The sequence below is a fragment of the Littorina saxatilis genome, linkage group LG14, assembly GCF_037325665.1.
Source record: "Littorina saxatilis isolate snail1 linkage group LG14, US_GU_Lsax_2.0, whole genome shotgun sequence".
NCBI classification, from domain to species: domain Eukaryota; kingdom Metazoa; phylum Mollusca; class Gastropoda; order Littorinimorpha; family Littorinidae; genus Littorina; species Littorina saxatilis.
This window is the reverse complement of record NC_090258.1, coordinates 38,684,759-38,699,758: the sequence shown is the minus strand read 5'-3', so window position 1 is coordinate 38,699,758 and position 15,000 is coordinate 38,684,759. Positions and strand designations below refer to the sequence as shown.

Genomic DNA, 15,000 nt, shown 5'->3' with positions numbered 1-15,000 from the left:
CATATAACATGTCACTTGACGTCGTTGAGACCGAGTGAAGGTATATCTCCGAGGTATAGGGTATTCTTTCAACCCGCTGCACAACAGTAATTTATTGATACCTTAGTTCGGTCGTACCGGTGTGTAATTGTTGTCTTTCTGTCTGTCTCTCGGTCTCTGCCTCTCTCTCTCTATCTCTCTTTTATTTATCCATTGGCATTGTAGATTAGTCCCTCTTTAGGATCAGGGGCCAGCAGTCACGGAAAGAACTATCCAAACTTGGAAGCACAGCCGCGGTTGTCATGTAAGTTCCCGATCCATGTTAAACCCTCATCCTAAAAAGGAAAATAAGCGACAGCATTCTCTTCCACCATATAACATGTCACGTGACGTCGTTGAGACCGAGTGAAGGTATAGGCCTATCTCCGAGGTATAGGGTATTCTTTCAACCCGCTGCACAACAGTAATTTAACGTTACCTTAGTTCGGTCGTACCGGTGTGCAATGGGTGGACTCTCTCTCTCTCTCTCTCTCTCTCTCTCTCTCTCTCTCTCTCTCTCTCTCTCTCTCTCTCTCTCTCTCTCTCTCTCTCTCTCTCTCTCTCTCTCTCTCTCTCTCTCTCTCTCTCTGTACGATTATTATTTTGTACCTTTTTTGTGTACATCTGTTGAGTTTAATTTATATGCAATGTGAACCGTTTGTTCACACCCCTTCATAAGGGGCTATGGCCTATTGAATAAACTATCTGCGTCTCTCTCTAGTCTTACAGCGGGGTCATGTTCGTAAAAGCTTGGCGTTGATGTGTTCTCCGTTACTTTGGAAGCAAAAGCCTCCAAATTCCGTAAAATGTAGGTGTTGGTACCCAGCAGACATGGCAGGAATTTGAGTCACAGCATGAAAATAGATGTATGCTGGAAAAGATTATTTTCACCACTGAAAATGTCCGATGAGCAATCAAAGATACAAGTCTTTACTTCATAAAGCTATGATGTCATTGTTTGGTTTGGTCACAGTTTAGCTAGTGTCTGGTGAATTTAGATTATTGATGACATCATTTTATGATGTCATAGTGTCAGAAATGTGGTCACTCAAGTGTCTGAGTACACATGTATTTTGTGTCTTGGCCAGCAAAACAGTAATTTGGTCAAGAAAATGATGGTTCTTGCAATTTATACAAATCATTTTTTCAAAACTTAGGTGTTGATCGAGTATGCGTCTACTCCCTAGTGATGGTGGTGGGAAGGGGGTCGGGGTGCTGAATAGTTTGGAAAGGTGGGGTATTCTCAGGGTTCGATTACTGAATGGATTGATACAGGTGACATTAGGATCCTTTTTTTTCTCAATAAGTCAGATGTTAAAGGAAAAGTCCAAGGTTTTTAAATATCCCCAAAAACTTGAAAATCGAATGCCAAATGTTACAAACATCTCTGGAAAAATATTTTTAAAATTGAAAAAAAATTGTTGTTGTTGTAGTTGAAGATTTAGTGTTGCGGGGCTAACCAAGACAAGTCGCCTGGGGTCAAGTAGTGGTCACGTGGTTTTCGGTGCACTGTGACGTCGGTGCACTGTGACGTCACAAGTTATTGTGTTGATTCTACCATTTAATAGTACCAGCTTGATTTTCACACAGAAAAGTCACCACTGTATGCCCGAAAAGAATGCCTCGGTGGAGAGCAGCCGCAAACTGCAACAACTCGTCAATGTCCCCAGGCATTTCATAGCACACTTTCCCTCATAAAACTCTGAGTCTCTTGTGGAAATGGAAGAGATGTGTGCAGCACAAGCGTGCAGATTTCAAAGTGTCGGGCACTTTCTGGACACAGATTTCACCATTTTTCTGCAGCACAAAAGTTGGCGTTTCATCCCTGAAACAAATGTTTTGACCACTGGCAGTGTCTTCCCTTCATAAAAGTCCGGAGAGGGCAGTATTACGCGAGGCTGGTACAGTCGACGAGCTATCGAAACTCCGAGGCGACATACGAACAGCGGATTATCTCACAAGAAGGAATGCGTTGAAGGTCAGAGTACATGCTTTTATGTTCATGAATACACGTAAAAATTGTTTTGCTGCGCAGCGAATACGCTGATATTCGCTGGAGTACAGATGCGCCACAGGCTAGATCTACAGAGTTACAGAACGGTCTGACCTGAGCTAAGAGTAAGAGTAAAAAGTAGTCAGGGTTGTGGACACGTAAGACAATGCGTGTTTCACGTTATCTATTCTATTCAGTCGCAAACTATCCCCTGATATCAATTCATGCAGCGTTTGCTGGAATCATGGTTTAATGCTATTTTTTACCAGATCTAAACTTTTGGTGGATGTGCAACCGGTAAGGTAAACAGACACCTGCATGCTAGAGACAAGAAGATTACGAATTGTGCAGGGAATTAATCTTTCTGCATTGACTGAGAGACGCAAAACCAGTCTAATTGCTACAACATGGATACACATCCAGACGACTTCCAGAGGGTGTCTAAATGTTCAATGTACTGTATAGATCAGAAGCATACTTTCGAAATGATTTATACTCACACTCATTTTCTCTCTTCTATTACTTCCAGCATCACTCACGGCCACTGGTCAGAACAGGTCACTAGACACTGACACCGTGACCATTCCAGATTTCCCGGTTCTCCGTGATCACAACGCAACTGTTGACCAGTCCTGTTCCTACCGTCCAGAATCACCACAGGAGAAAACCAACGTGCCATTCATCATAAGATTTTTGTTTTGTTTTGAAAATTAGTGCCTTATTCTAGCTTTGCAAAAAACGAGAAAGTGTCTTTGACAGATACCATCCAAATAATACATTATGAAAACAAGTACAAGTTCATTTCTACTCATGTTAATCGTTTATGCTTTCTGTGCTGAGCGACATATGGATTGAATTTCTTTCGTAACTCACCTCCCGTCAACCTGCAAAACTATATCTGTCGAAGTAGTTTCAAATAAAGTTAGTATGCTTCCGAATATAAAATATAAAAAAGGGTATTTTCTGACATGTTTAATTATAGACCAAAACAAAACATTCACGAGTGTGTTGTTGACCTGATGGTCTTTATGGTAGACAGCAAGAGTTGCATGTTCAAGAAGTTTAAGCAGTACATTTGAAAGAGCATGGTAATTTAAGGTGGTATAATTTTAATGGTAGGCTACATGTAGTGTATTTGTTGTTTTAGTGATAATGTATATAAACATCTAGGACTGTTTTCAGCATTGTTGATAACATGTTCTGTTGATTAAGGGTATTCAGCTGGTATTTCCTTGTTTTTTACTACCTATTTTATTCATGTTTTTATCACTTAGTGGAAGAATCTTTTGTAATGTATGTTTGATGGTGTATGCTTTTAATTAAGCGTTGTTGACTATGAATGTAGATGTAAATGCTTGTATAACTGTGTTTTAATTTTAAATGTGTCAAGCGCAAAGAGCATAATTGTAAAGTTATGATGTTGCGCTATATAAATGCTCATTTATTTTTATTATTATTATTAAGGCGACATGGAGGGTATCTTTGACGGACTCATTCAACATTCATACCCATGCACATCACCTCAAACACATTTAAGCTTTGTTCTTGAGTCAAATTTATTGGCTTCATAAATATTGTGAATTTGTGTCCGTTTGCAGATTGGCTTATCTATGAATTTTTTTCGAAAATATCTTACGATCTACGTACGCATAATGTAACACGTGAAGAAGAACATAAAAAGTTCGTCAAAAGGAATCTAATTTGCATTTCAACCCATTTGCCTTCCTTATTGTTAATTTTTTTCTTCATAAAGACTACTTGAAATAAACAAAATGTTTAACCATTTCAAGGCCTCTGAACACGTTTTAAAAAAAAATGCAGGTCTTTGCTCACTATATCAGATCTGCCAAGGCTCAGTTTACACAGGAAAAATCATCTCTCGACTTGAACACATACCAATAATCAACAGCCTCACTGCTTCTTGGAGCTGGATTTTGTGTGTGGAATGAATTACACATGTGGAGTTTTAGAATATAATTCATAGAAGATGTACATTCGTGCAGAAAGGCTTTAATTTAATAATTAGGTCTTCGTGATGTTCTCTTAAAATAACTAACATGTGTTCCCTTTACCGGGCCTCTGAACCAGTTTTGTGAATATGCAGGTTAAACTCGTGCTTTTTCTGTGTTATCAGTGTATTTCTCATCCAGGCATGGATGGGTCCTCTTAAATGGACAGCCCTTCCCGTGTAAACGATTGGGTTCAAAATCTCAAATCTTACCAGGCTTTTACATGGGATATGGCCATCCTTCCGTTTTGAAAAATACCAGAACTGAACACTCTATATGGGTACTCTCTTTGCGAATGTAGAATTTTATGAATTAATTTCTTAAACGCCACACGTGTAAAACATTCCCTAAAAAATCCAGCTCCAAAAACCAGTCAGGATGTTGATTCCTGGTATATGTTCAAGTCAAGAGATTTTTTTTTCTATGTAAAAGTCTTCGCAGATCTGTGTAGTGAGCAATCCTGTTTTGAAAAAATGACGTGCCTTTAAGCCTGTATAGACGGTTTGATTGTTGAGATACCTGGTAGCAATGACCGCACGGGTGGCAAGAGGTAGTAAGGCACAGATGACAACAAACCAACCTGCATTTAAAAAAAAAAGTTAGGAGGCCTTGATAGGGGGAAACATTTTGTTAATTTCCAGAATCTTTATGAAGAAATAATGAACGAGAAGAAAGTCTGGCCTTGACGTAAATGCAAATTAAACTATGTATACTTTCGACAAACTTTTTCTGTTCTTATTCACATGTTAAAATGTGTGCAGAGATCGTTAGTTACTTCCAAAAAACCATGTTTCAGGCAACAGGCAAACGGACAATACTGGACACAGGCTATTAGGCTGACCGGCTTATGGACTGACTACCTGATGCTGGAGTACACCAACAGTGGAAAAAGTCTGGAACAAAATGTTGCAGCATGTGAACCGTCATGTACCGGACCACGTGACAACCCAGTATCATCTTCAAACCATGCAGGAATCTGTTCAACCAAAGATACTAGTTCAACACAGTCACACGATTTGTAAAAGTATATTTTAGCTTTCTGTAGCTCAGGGAGTTTGAACCCCACTCTTCATCCGTTTGTGAAAGTATTTCTGATTGTTTTGACTGCACAGGTTGGTAATGGTACTCTGATGCTTCTGCCCAGAAACCCCACTCGCTGGCGCACCAGCTGCCTGTTATGGGTAAGCGACGTGCCTGTATTTCCTGCAAAGCAAGACAGAATAAAACAGCAGCTTAGTTTGAGCTTTTAAGACATTCGTACCAGAGAAAACGTGTACGTGTTTGTTTGGAGAGGGTGGATAGAATCACAAGACAACGCTGTGTCTATGTGACGTAGAGCAGGTTTTCAAATTCATGCTGAAGCACTGTGTGATCGCTATTTTTTCTGGCATATCTTACCTTGATTTCAGATAGACTGGGAACCGAAATGAGGATGTTTACATGAATAAACTATGCTGATATGTATGTCACTATGTGTTTAGAAATAAAGAATAGTTTTAATGATATATATATGATGGTGTTTTTTTTTAACCCAATGTGATATTTTCGTATTTGAAAACAAATTGTACACTCTGTTGTCAATTTTACTTTCAGATAAATAAATCTATCATAATGGAAATCATCTGTTTGTGTTGTGTTACTTACCCATTTTGATCAATGTTGAGTCGTCCATATTCCTGTGTGTACGCATAGTATGCAGTTTGAAGGTAGTAGATGTTCGAGCAAACATAGGAGGATGTGCTGTTAGGCTGTCTATCTCCTCATCCAGGTTTTCCAGATATTTGAATTTCGTTCCCTCTTGGAGTTTCTGCACTGACACCTGATTGATAAGCAAAATACACGTATCACTCTGTGACCATGGCAAAATGTATCATCTGTATGCCCCGTTCAAAAATTACCTTGAGATTCTAAGGTATACACAGAAATTGCAGTGGATCACAAAAACAACACGAACAGTAGTACATATATTTAAATTCATGCAATGAGAGTCAATAACCCGATTTAACCCCAGGTCAGGGTCCCACTGACTGAATCTCATATGGTTGCTTTTCGGCACACACCACACATTTTTTAATGGGACTGTGCACCCCTGGGACTGTGAGGTTTTGTTAATACAGTAAAATATATAGTAGCAACGTACTGTCTGTTCGTGACGTTTGAGAATACCGATCTATGCACTAACGCATTGTCTTTTTGTAGTGTGACTGTCCGATATTGCGTACTCCTAATAATCAATGATCAAAAAGTTTGAACTGCTGTAATCGTGTTTCAGCATAATATGTCTGACAGTGCTTATTTGCTTCCAAAACGGCTTGCGATATCACGCCATCAGCGTTTCGCCACTGCTCAGAAAATATTATGATTTCAGATCTAGTTTGAGATCGGAAATCACGTGTGCTCGTTTAAAAAACTAAATTCATTTATTACTTCCCTTTGACCGTTTCACAAGAAAAATGTCAGGATCACTATTAGTATTAGCACATGAAAACAGCCCACCGCCATTTCAAAAAAGTTTCACTGTATAGTGGTGTCGATGTCATGTAGTGTCTTACTGTCGCAAATAAAAATACCAGGATAATTGCAGTTTTGTCCGCAAGAAACAGGCTTTGCGCAATGTTAACTTGCTGTCTACATGTTTCGTTGTGTGACTGAAGAATTACAGAGAAAATACGGATAGTCGCGTGTGAACATCACTGTGGAAGCATTTATTCTAAACTGGGCAGTTCAAGGACGAAATCCTTGATTAAAGATGGGAAAATAAACAACACCAGATGCCTGAAATAATAGCATAAATCCATAATCTTTACATGCTTACAGATCTGTGGAAGCACATCAACTGATCTGTGAAAAACACACCTGACTTCGATCTAGCATGCAAGAGGTAGATCTAGCGACTACGGACTAGTGTGTCAACATCACAACAAAGAGAATCACATACCATTTCGTATTGCCGCTTATGCTGGCTCTGTTTCAAGCAGTTCCTTGTGGCCTCGCCAGCATTTTGACGACGAAGAGGCTCAAACGGGCACGCTAAAACCTCAGGCTGGCTGAAAACCGGTCCGTATTCCACTTGTCTTCCTCACTGCTTGAGCCGGCCATGTTTGTTGTTCAAGGCTCGTGACGTAGCACACGTATGTGCACAAGGTCATGAGCCAAGACTGCGCGCGCGATGGAACGATTCAGAACAACCAAAAACGAGTCAAAGTATACTTTTTGGATTTCTGTGTTCATTTTTACACACGCATTTGTGGTTGATGAATTAAGAGGGTCAACATATCAAAAGTGACCCTAAACCTTGGACTTTTCCTTTAATGTTTTCTTGCACATTATTTTGTGAATCATTTTTGACTCACATGCGAAGCAAAAGTGAGTCTATGTACTCACCCGAGTCGTCCGTCCGTCCGTCCCCCCGTCCGTCCGTCCGTCCGGAAAACTTTAACGTTGGATATTTCTTGGACACTATTCAGTCTATCAGTACCAAATTTGGCAAGATGGTGTATGATGACAAGGCCCCAAAAAACATACATAGCATCTTGACCTTGCTTCAAGGTCAAGGTCGCAGGGGCCATAAATGTTGTCTAAATAACAGCTATTTTTCACATTTTTCCCATTTTCTCTGAAGTTTTTGAGATTTAATACCTCACCTATATATGATATATAGGGCAAAGTAAGCCCCATCTTTTGATACCAGTTTGGTTTACCTTGCTTCAAGGTCAAGGTCACAGGAGCTCTTCAAAGTTGAATTGTATACATATTTTGAAGTGACCTTGACCCTGAACTATGGAAGATAACTGTTTCAAACTTAAAAATTATGTGGGGCACATGTTATGCTTTCATCATGAGACACATTTGGTCACATATGGTCAAGGTCACTTTGACCCTTATGACATGTGACCAAAATAAGGTAGTGAACCACTAAAAGTGACCATATCTCATGGTAGAAAGAGCCAATAAGCACCATTGTACTTCCTATGTCTTGAATTAACAGCTTTGTGTTGCATGACCTTGGATGACCTTGACCTTGGGTCAAGGTCACATGTATTTTGGTAGGAAAAATGTGTAAAGCAGTTCTTAGTGTATGATGTCATTGCTAGGTTTAGCTGAAGGTCAAGGTCATGTAAAGGTCAAGGTCAAGCATGTGAGTCGTATGGGCTTTGCCCTTCTTGTTTGAATTCATGTTAAACAAAATGGGGTGGGGGGGGGGTGGGGGATTATACACGGTGGGATCCACCTTTTAAGACCATAAAAAAAACGAAAATCATGTCTTAGCGTAAAAAAAGGAGTCTTAAAATAGGGGTTACTCTGAAATTGGAAATGACGAAGGTGAGTCGTGTAAGCATTTGCTTTTCTTGTTTTCCATTTGCTCACTAACTACACCAACCAGTAGACTCTGGAGTGGCAGCCGAACAGATCAACTGAATGTTTTCATTAGGCTTCAGATGACTTGAATAAGCATAAGTACGATTTGCTGTCAGTGATCACATCTTTTCTGACTGCAGTTCTTCCCCAACCCCCAGAGCCGATGACAGCAACGTCAGGCGGAAGACAGGTGCCACAACAGGTGACCGACAGCACGGAGGTGGCCTACACCTGTATTGCAAACGTGGGCAATTTTCCTCCGGCACCCATCACCTGGTTTGTCTCCAACAGCAAAACAAGTCCAGGACAATCCGTGACCAGTAAGGTAGGACGAATTCTGCCTCACTTTAAGAGAGCAACAACCCAATCCAGGGCAATATATAAAAAGAGATCCACAAACCCTCTTTTAATGAGATGATTTTCTACAACGAAAGCCTCAATCACTGAGAATATATCTGGATAATCAACCACCAGTACATAAAAGTACACCCCAAAAAAGGGAAATGTATAATGATCATCCATACAGGATTATTCTTTATCGAGAATAAAAAATAATGAGGATATGGGTTTGAATAGTTGTCCCCTAACGAGGCTGCCTTTTAGTTTCCCCAGAACACCTCTATAAAACCACATTTTGAAAGAAGTTGTCCAAACAGCTTGAAACTGTAAATCTAGCCGAAAAGTACTTTGGGATCTCTGGGCTGCCTACTGCATTTGCCCGGTTTGGCAGTCCCTTAGTTTTAACCCCTATTAGCGTCGAACATCATAGTACAGGGCTGAGTTGCACAAACCAAAAGTGGGCGCCACCCGAACGGGAGAGAACAATCCGCGGGGTTGATTCGTTGAAATGACAACACATCTCATTTGGAACCAATTCAACACTGCGGGCGGCTCCCGTTTGGGTGGTAAGTTTGTCGTGCACCTCAACACTGCGGGCGGCTCCCGTTTGGGTGGTAAGTTTGTCGTGCACCTCAACACTGCGGGCGGCTCCCGTTTGGGTGGTAAGTTTGTCGTGCACCTCAACACTGCGGGCGGCTCCCGTTTGGGTGGTAAGTTTGTCGTGCACCTCAACACTGCGGGCGGCTCCCGTTTGGGTGGCAAGTTTGTCGTGCACCTCAACACTGCGGGCGGCTCCCGTTTGGGTGGTAAGTTTGTCGTGCACCTCAACACTGCGGGCGGCTCCCGTTTGGGTGGTAAGTTTGTCGTGCACCTCAACACTGCGGGCGGCTCCCGTTTGGGTGGCAAGTTTGTCGTGCACCTCAACCCTGCGGGCGGCTCCCGTTTGGGTGGCAAGTTTGTCGTGCACCTCAACCCTGCGGGCGGCTCCCGTTTGGGTGGTAAGTTTGTCGTGCACCTCAACCCTGGGCCGCAGGAAAGTAAACAACCGGGTGGGAGTCCGCCGCGGTGTTGGCTTGTTTGTGAACTTGAGATGTGTTGTGATTTCAACGAATTAGACCCCGCGGTTTGTTCTCATCCGTTTGGGTTTCACCGTGTGTGTGTGTGTGTATGTGTGTGTGTGTGTGTGTGTGTGTGTGTGTGTGTGTCTGTGTGTGTCTGTGTGTGTCTGTGTGTGTCTGTGTGTGTGTCTATGTGTGTGTCTGTGTGTGTGTGTGTCTGTGTGTCTGTGTGTGTTTGTGTGTGTCTGTGTGTGTGTCTGTGTGTGTGTGTGTGTGTGGGTATGTGTGTGTGTGTGTGTGTCCAGGCCGCCATTGCCGACCAGAGACTCAAGCCCTGGGACTTGGAGTGCTCTGTGCGACGTATCAGCGTCTTGAGACTAAGTCTCACGTGCCAGGAGTTGGGGAATCGAGTGTACGTGCGCTGTCACGTCGATCATCCTAACAAGACCATCGCCCGCTGCGAAAACCCTCAACAGGACTTCTGTCGTTGGAGCCCGCCCGTTGATATCAAGGGTACTCCTGCATGCTTTTCGTTTATTTCTCTGTCGTGGAGGCTCGTCCGTTGATATCAAGGGTACTCCTGCATGCTTTTCGTTTATTTCTCTGTCGTGGGGGCTCGTCCGTTGATATCAAGGGTACACTTGCAAGTTTTGACTAAATGTTTTCACATTGACTGGGAATCGAGACGAGTGCGGTGGTGGTAGTGGCGGTGGTGGTGGTGGGGGTGTGTGTTGGTGTGTGTGTCTGTGTGTGTGTGTGTATTGCAATTCCCTGAAAACTTGTAGACAGATCTTCATTAACATTTACATACAAATGATTCCAGATGATATCCCCAGAAGGTTTTCTTTCTCTATTCTTTCAATAAATGTCTTTGATGACGTCATATTGGAATTTTTATTGAAAGTTGAGGCGACACTGTAACGACCTCATTTTTTGTTTTTTTTGTTGCTGCAACGATTGCAAAAGACGATCAGGGCTCCCCATAGCGCGCGTCTGTGCGTCTATATATATATACGACTAGTGTCTGTCTGTCTGTCTGTCTGTGTGTCTGTGCGCGATGCGCGGCCAAGGTTCTCGATGGATCTGTTTCAAATTTGGTGATCATATTCAGGTACACCCTGGACACAACCTGGTCGATGAGATATTTCAACACGTGCTCTCAGCGCGCAGCGCGGAACCGATTTTGGTTCCACCTCAGCTATTTTGGTTCCACCTCAGCTTACCCGGGCCCCCATACCGACACACCATAGCCGCTACACCACATCACAACGCCAAAGTTCTCGGTGGATCTTTTTCAAATTTGGACACCGTATTCAGCTACACCCCGGACACAATATCATCGATGAGATATTTCAACACGTGCTCTCAGCGCGCAGCGCTGAACTCATTTTCGTTTTTGGGTTCATTTCACCATTATAAGTAACTCTTCCTTATCTTCTCCAGTGTTTGGCGTTTATCTCCCTTCCTTCGTGTGGCTTTCCCGTTCAGTTGTAAGTTACTACACTGCGCTGTCCACTGCGCTGAGCGTCTTCGGATATTCCCGGCGTTCTGTTACTGTTACCTATTTTTAGAAGGTCAACGCAGTGTACAGAACGTAAATTGGACCCGTAAATTATCCTCACTGTAAAAGTGCAAAGGTCGAATCAATTTATAGCCACGCGAAAAATACACTGTCATCTATCTCTCTATAGATACGGCTTCTCTGTGTTTGTGTGTGTGTGTGTGTAAGTGTGTGTGTCTCTATGTAAGCAACACCTGTGCATTCTTCAGTTCTGTTTGTGATGTGGTCTGGCGGCTTTTGTGTAAATTTATGTACTGGCCTTCCTTTGAGAAGCCATAACTTGCTCAGTCCTGTTTGAGTGGAGTTCGCCTCCAAAGGTGATTAACACGGTTACATTCGTCGACAAGGATGGGACTCGATATGGTCAGGAATGGCATTATGGCCACTGAATCATTTTCGTGCTGTTCCCATTCCACGAATCTGGGAGGGACCTAAGCTTGGCGGGTCCATAGTTCGGACCCGGCGAAGCCGGCGTACGGCTCTAAGTACTTCTTCCCGGCGAAGCCGGCTACCCGGCGAAGCGGGTATTCATTCTAGTCCTATATATACGCACTAGAAGTCGAAAACACGTACTAGAAATATATGGAGTGGGTCCCTGGACGCACTAGATTTTAAATGAGCGCGTCCTAGGACGCACTAAATTTTCTTTATCGTGCGTACCGTAGATACCATTTTCAGACTACAATCGACACTTTGCAGTACACTATACGTGACCACAATGTTTTATACAAGTACACTTGGACTTTTCGGCTTTTGGACCCTTGGGACCCTCTAAAATACTGCAGCGGGGGTCCATGAACCCTCTAAAATTTAAAAGTGGGGGTCACGGGACGCACTAGGAGGGGCGTCCGTGGGGGGAGCTCTGGACGATGTTCGGAAATAGCTGTTACGTTTGTAGGGCTGTTGAAGAGTGAATACTATGAGGGCTTACTAGTGCCAAAACCTGGGCTTACCCATTATCACGTGATCATTACTAATTAACGCTGTCAGTTACTGTTTTCACCTGTTAGTTACTCATTTTCACGGGAAAATTACTAATTTTTAGTTTTGGCACTAGCAATCCGTCAGGAAGTGAGCCAAAACTAAAAATTAGTAATTAACAGGTGAAAGTTAGTAATTATTCCGGAAAAATTAGTCATTTTCCCGGGAAAATTAGTAATAAACACGTGAAAATGGTAATTATCAAGGGAAAACAATTTTCCCTTGATAATTACAATTCTGAGGTTTTGGCACTAGTAAGCCGTCATAGAATACCTTTGCTTCCAGTGAGACTGGATTATGAATTATTTATTTCTCTAAAAAAGGGTATTTACTCTTTCACACCCCACACAAACCCGACAGATTGATATCCGGAATTCGTCTATTTAGGTCCGACTTTTCGTGCATTGAAGTCGACTTCACGCAGTTAATTACAGGCATTACCATAGACAGTCATTTAGGTCCGACTTTTCGTGCATTGAAGTCGACTTCACGCAGTTAATTACAGGCATTACAATAGACAGTCATTTAGGTCAGACTTTTCGTGCATTGAAGTCGACTTCACGCAATTAATTACAGGCATTACCATAGACAGTCATTTAGGTCCGACTTTTCGTGCATTGAAGTCGACTTCACGCAGTTAATTACAGGCATTACAATAGACAGTCATTTACATTTTCAACCTACCCTATTGTACGGCGTTCAAGGCAATGCACCTCATTAGACGTACCCCGCGTCAGTTTTGAGAGATCAAACCAAGTATTTTATTCACGCAAAAGGCGTAGACAGCGGATAAGCAGCACACATTTAAGGGTGTGAAAACTACGTGAGTAAATTAAAGGAACGTTTCGATCGCATGCATTCAGATACTCAATTATTAAGTGGCCGCAAAAATCAAGTTCCCCATAACTCGACGCCAGAAAGTCAAAGGGCAATTGTCTAGGGTGCAATTAATTCAGAACCATTCGGTGTCAATGTTTCACGCTCGTCCCTCCAGTGTCCCATGGCGATGTTTCAGGCTGCGACCTAGAAGTGATGCCCACGGTTTCCCCGGACAACGGCGGGAGTGGAGCAACACCACTTTCCCCAGGTAACAACGCGGGGGGAGAGGGAGGTGCTCCGATTGAATATGGCGACGAGGATGGACAGGATGGCGACTCTCGAGCCTCACCAGCACCACCTAAAAACACCAAACCCAAGAAAACAACTGCAGGCAAGCGTATGCAGCAGTCCGTTCCTACATACATACGGACACATACAACTTATTCCTGTGTTACAGACACACACACAACTTATCCCTGTGTTACAGACACACAGAACTTATCCCTGTGTTCCAGACACATACAACTTATCCCTCGTTTGCAGAGACGGACTGGTGGACGCTGACGCTGTCGCTGGTGATCGTGGGGGTGGTGCTTGGCACAGCACTCACTGTCATTCTGGTCAGTCTGCTTGTGCGTCGCGCCCAGCGTGCCAAGAGGCCGGCAGGCGGCGCCCCTGACTCCCTGGTGCAGCAGGGGGTCTACACTGTGTCGCTGCAGCTACAGGACGGCGCCCGGACACAGTACAGTGGTCGTACCGGTGGCAGCGGCGGCAGCCAGTACACAGCCTCTACCGAGGACACAGCGTCCGTCGGCACTGATGATACAGAGTCCGTCATCACGGATGATGATACGGCGTCCGACATGGACTCTGTTCGCTAGGTGGAAGCCAAACGGTGTACGTGCTAGTTACCACAGCTCCCTAGCTGGAGAGCTTTCTGTACATGAGCAATGTTTGAAGCCACAAACTGCGCTAGAGACCACAGCTCTGCATCTGTAAATATGTCTGTACATGACCAGTGTTTGAAGCCACAAACAAACTGAAGCTTGAGTTTTTTTGGTTGACCAGCCATATTTAAAGCTACACGATGCACTAGTTATCAAAGCTCTGTATCTGTAAATATGTCTGTACATGAGCAATGTTTGAAGCCATAAACAAGATGCAACAGTTATAACAGCACCGTAGCTGGAGAGCTTGCTGTTAGCCAGCCATTCTGGGTAGATGCTAGCACCTACGAGGTTTGGACTACTACTTAAACACTCTGTCGCTCTCTCTCTCTCTCTCTCTCTCTCTCTCTCTCTCTCTCTCTCTCTCTCTCTCTCTCTCTCTCTCTCTCTCTCTCTCTCTCTCTGTCGGTCTGCCTGCCTCGTGTTCCTTCATTGTGGTAACATGATCATTGATGTGACAGCTTCGAGCCTGTTGTTAGTTGATGGCGTTACCTCCCTTGGACGTTACACCTCACGGTAGCTGTTTCATTTCACGTCATTCGTGTGATTGGACAGGACAGGGTCACTGCGTTCGGAATGTGTACTACGTACGGTAATCGTATGCCGATAGACGATATAAAAAGTGTGCGTAACGTGCGTGTGAAAGGCTAGATAAAAATTAAAATAAACTGGCAAGGGAGACTACAGCTGTAAATTTCGCTTTTACTTGCATCAAGGTGATTATCTCTCCTGGAGATCATTTTTGCAACTTTTGGCTGGTAGCTTTTGCTTGAATCATGTGGTGTGTCATGAACTTATACATTTCTTCTGTACATCCCCCCACCCCTCTGTTGCCTGAGGAAATTATGCAAAAAGACCATGTGCGAGTGTGTGTGTGGGTGTGAGAGAGAGAGAGAGAGAGAGAGAGAGAGAGAAA

General features: G+C 43.2%; 1 protein-coding gene and 1 long non-coding RNA gene across 5 annotated transcripts in view; one reads left to right on the top strand and one right to left on the bottom strand.

Annotated features, from left to right (window-relative positions):
- LOC138947718 (uncharacterized) overlaps window positions 1–14,955 on the top strand; it is a 19,177-nt gene extending 4,222 nt beyond the window's left edge. For 2 of the 3 annotated variants that reach the window (XM_070319259.1, XM_070319257.1), the window contains 4 exons: window positions 8,520–8,704; window positions 10,082–10,289; window positions 13,334–13,528; window positions 13,681–14,955. In XM_070319259.1, the coding sequence (XP_070175360.1) occupies window positions 8,520–8,704; window positions 10,082–10,289; window positions 13,334–13,528; window positions 13,681–14,018 (926 nt within the window). In that variant the 3' untranslated portion in view covers window positions 14,019–14,955. The remainder of the gene's footprint in view (window positions 1–8,519; window positions 8,705–10,081; window positions 10,290–13,333; window positions 13,529–13,680) is intronic. The other variant, XM_070319258.1, reaches the window with a different exon arrangement.
- On the bottom strand, window positions 3,549–7,321 carry LOC138947719 (uncharacterized). Of its 2 annotated transcripts, XR_011449770.1 has the most exons (3): window positions 6,959–7,321; window positions 5,665–5,839; window positions 3,549–5,223 (listed from the first exon to the last, which is right to left on the bottom strand). It is a non-coding gene; the product is annotated as an uncharacterized lncRNA (long non-coding RNA). The 2 variants fall into 2 exon arrangements; XR_011449769.1 differs by having other exon boundaries at window positions 3,549–5,839.
- Window positions 14,956–15,000: the final 45 nt, after the last annotated feature.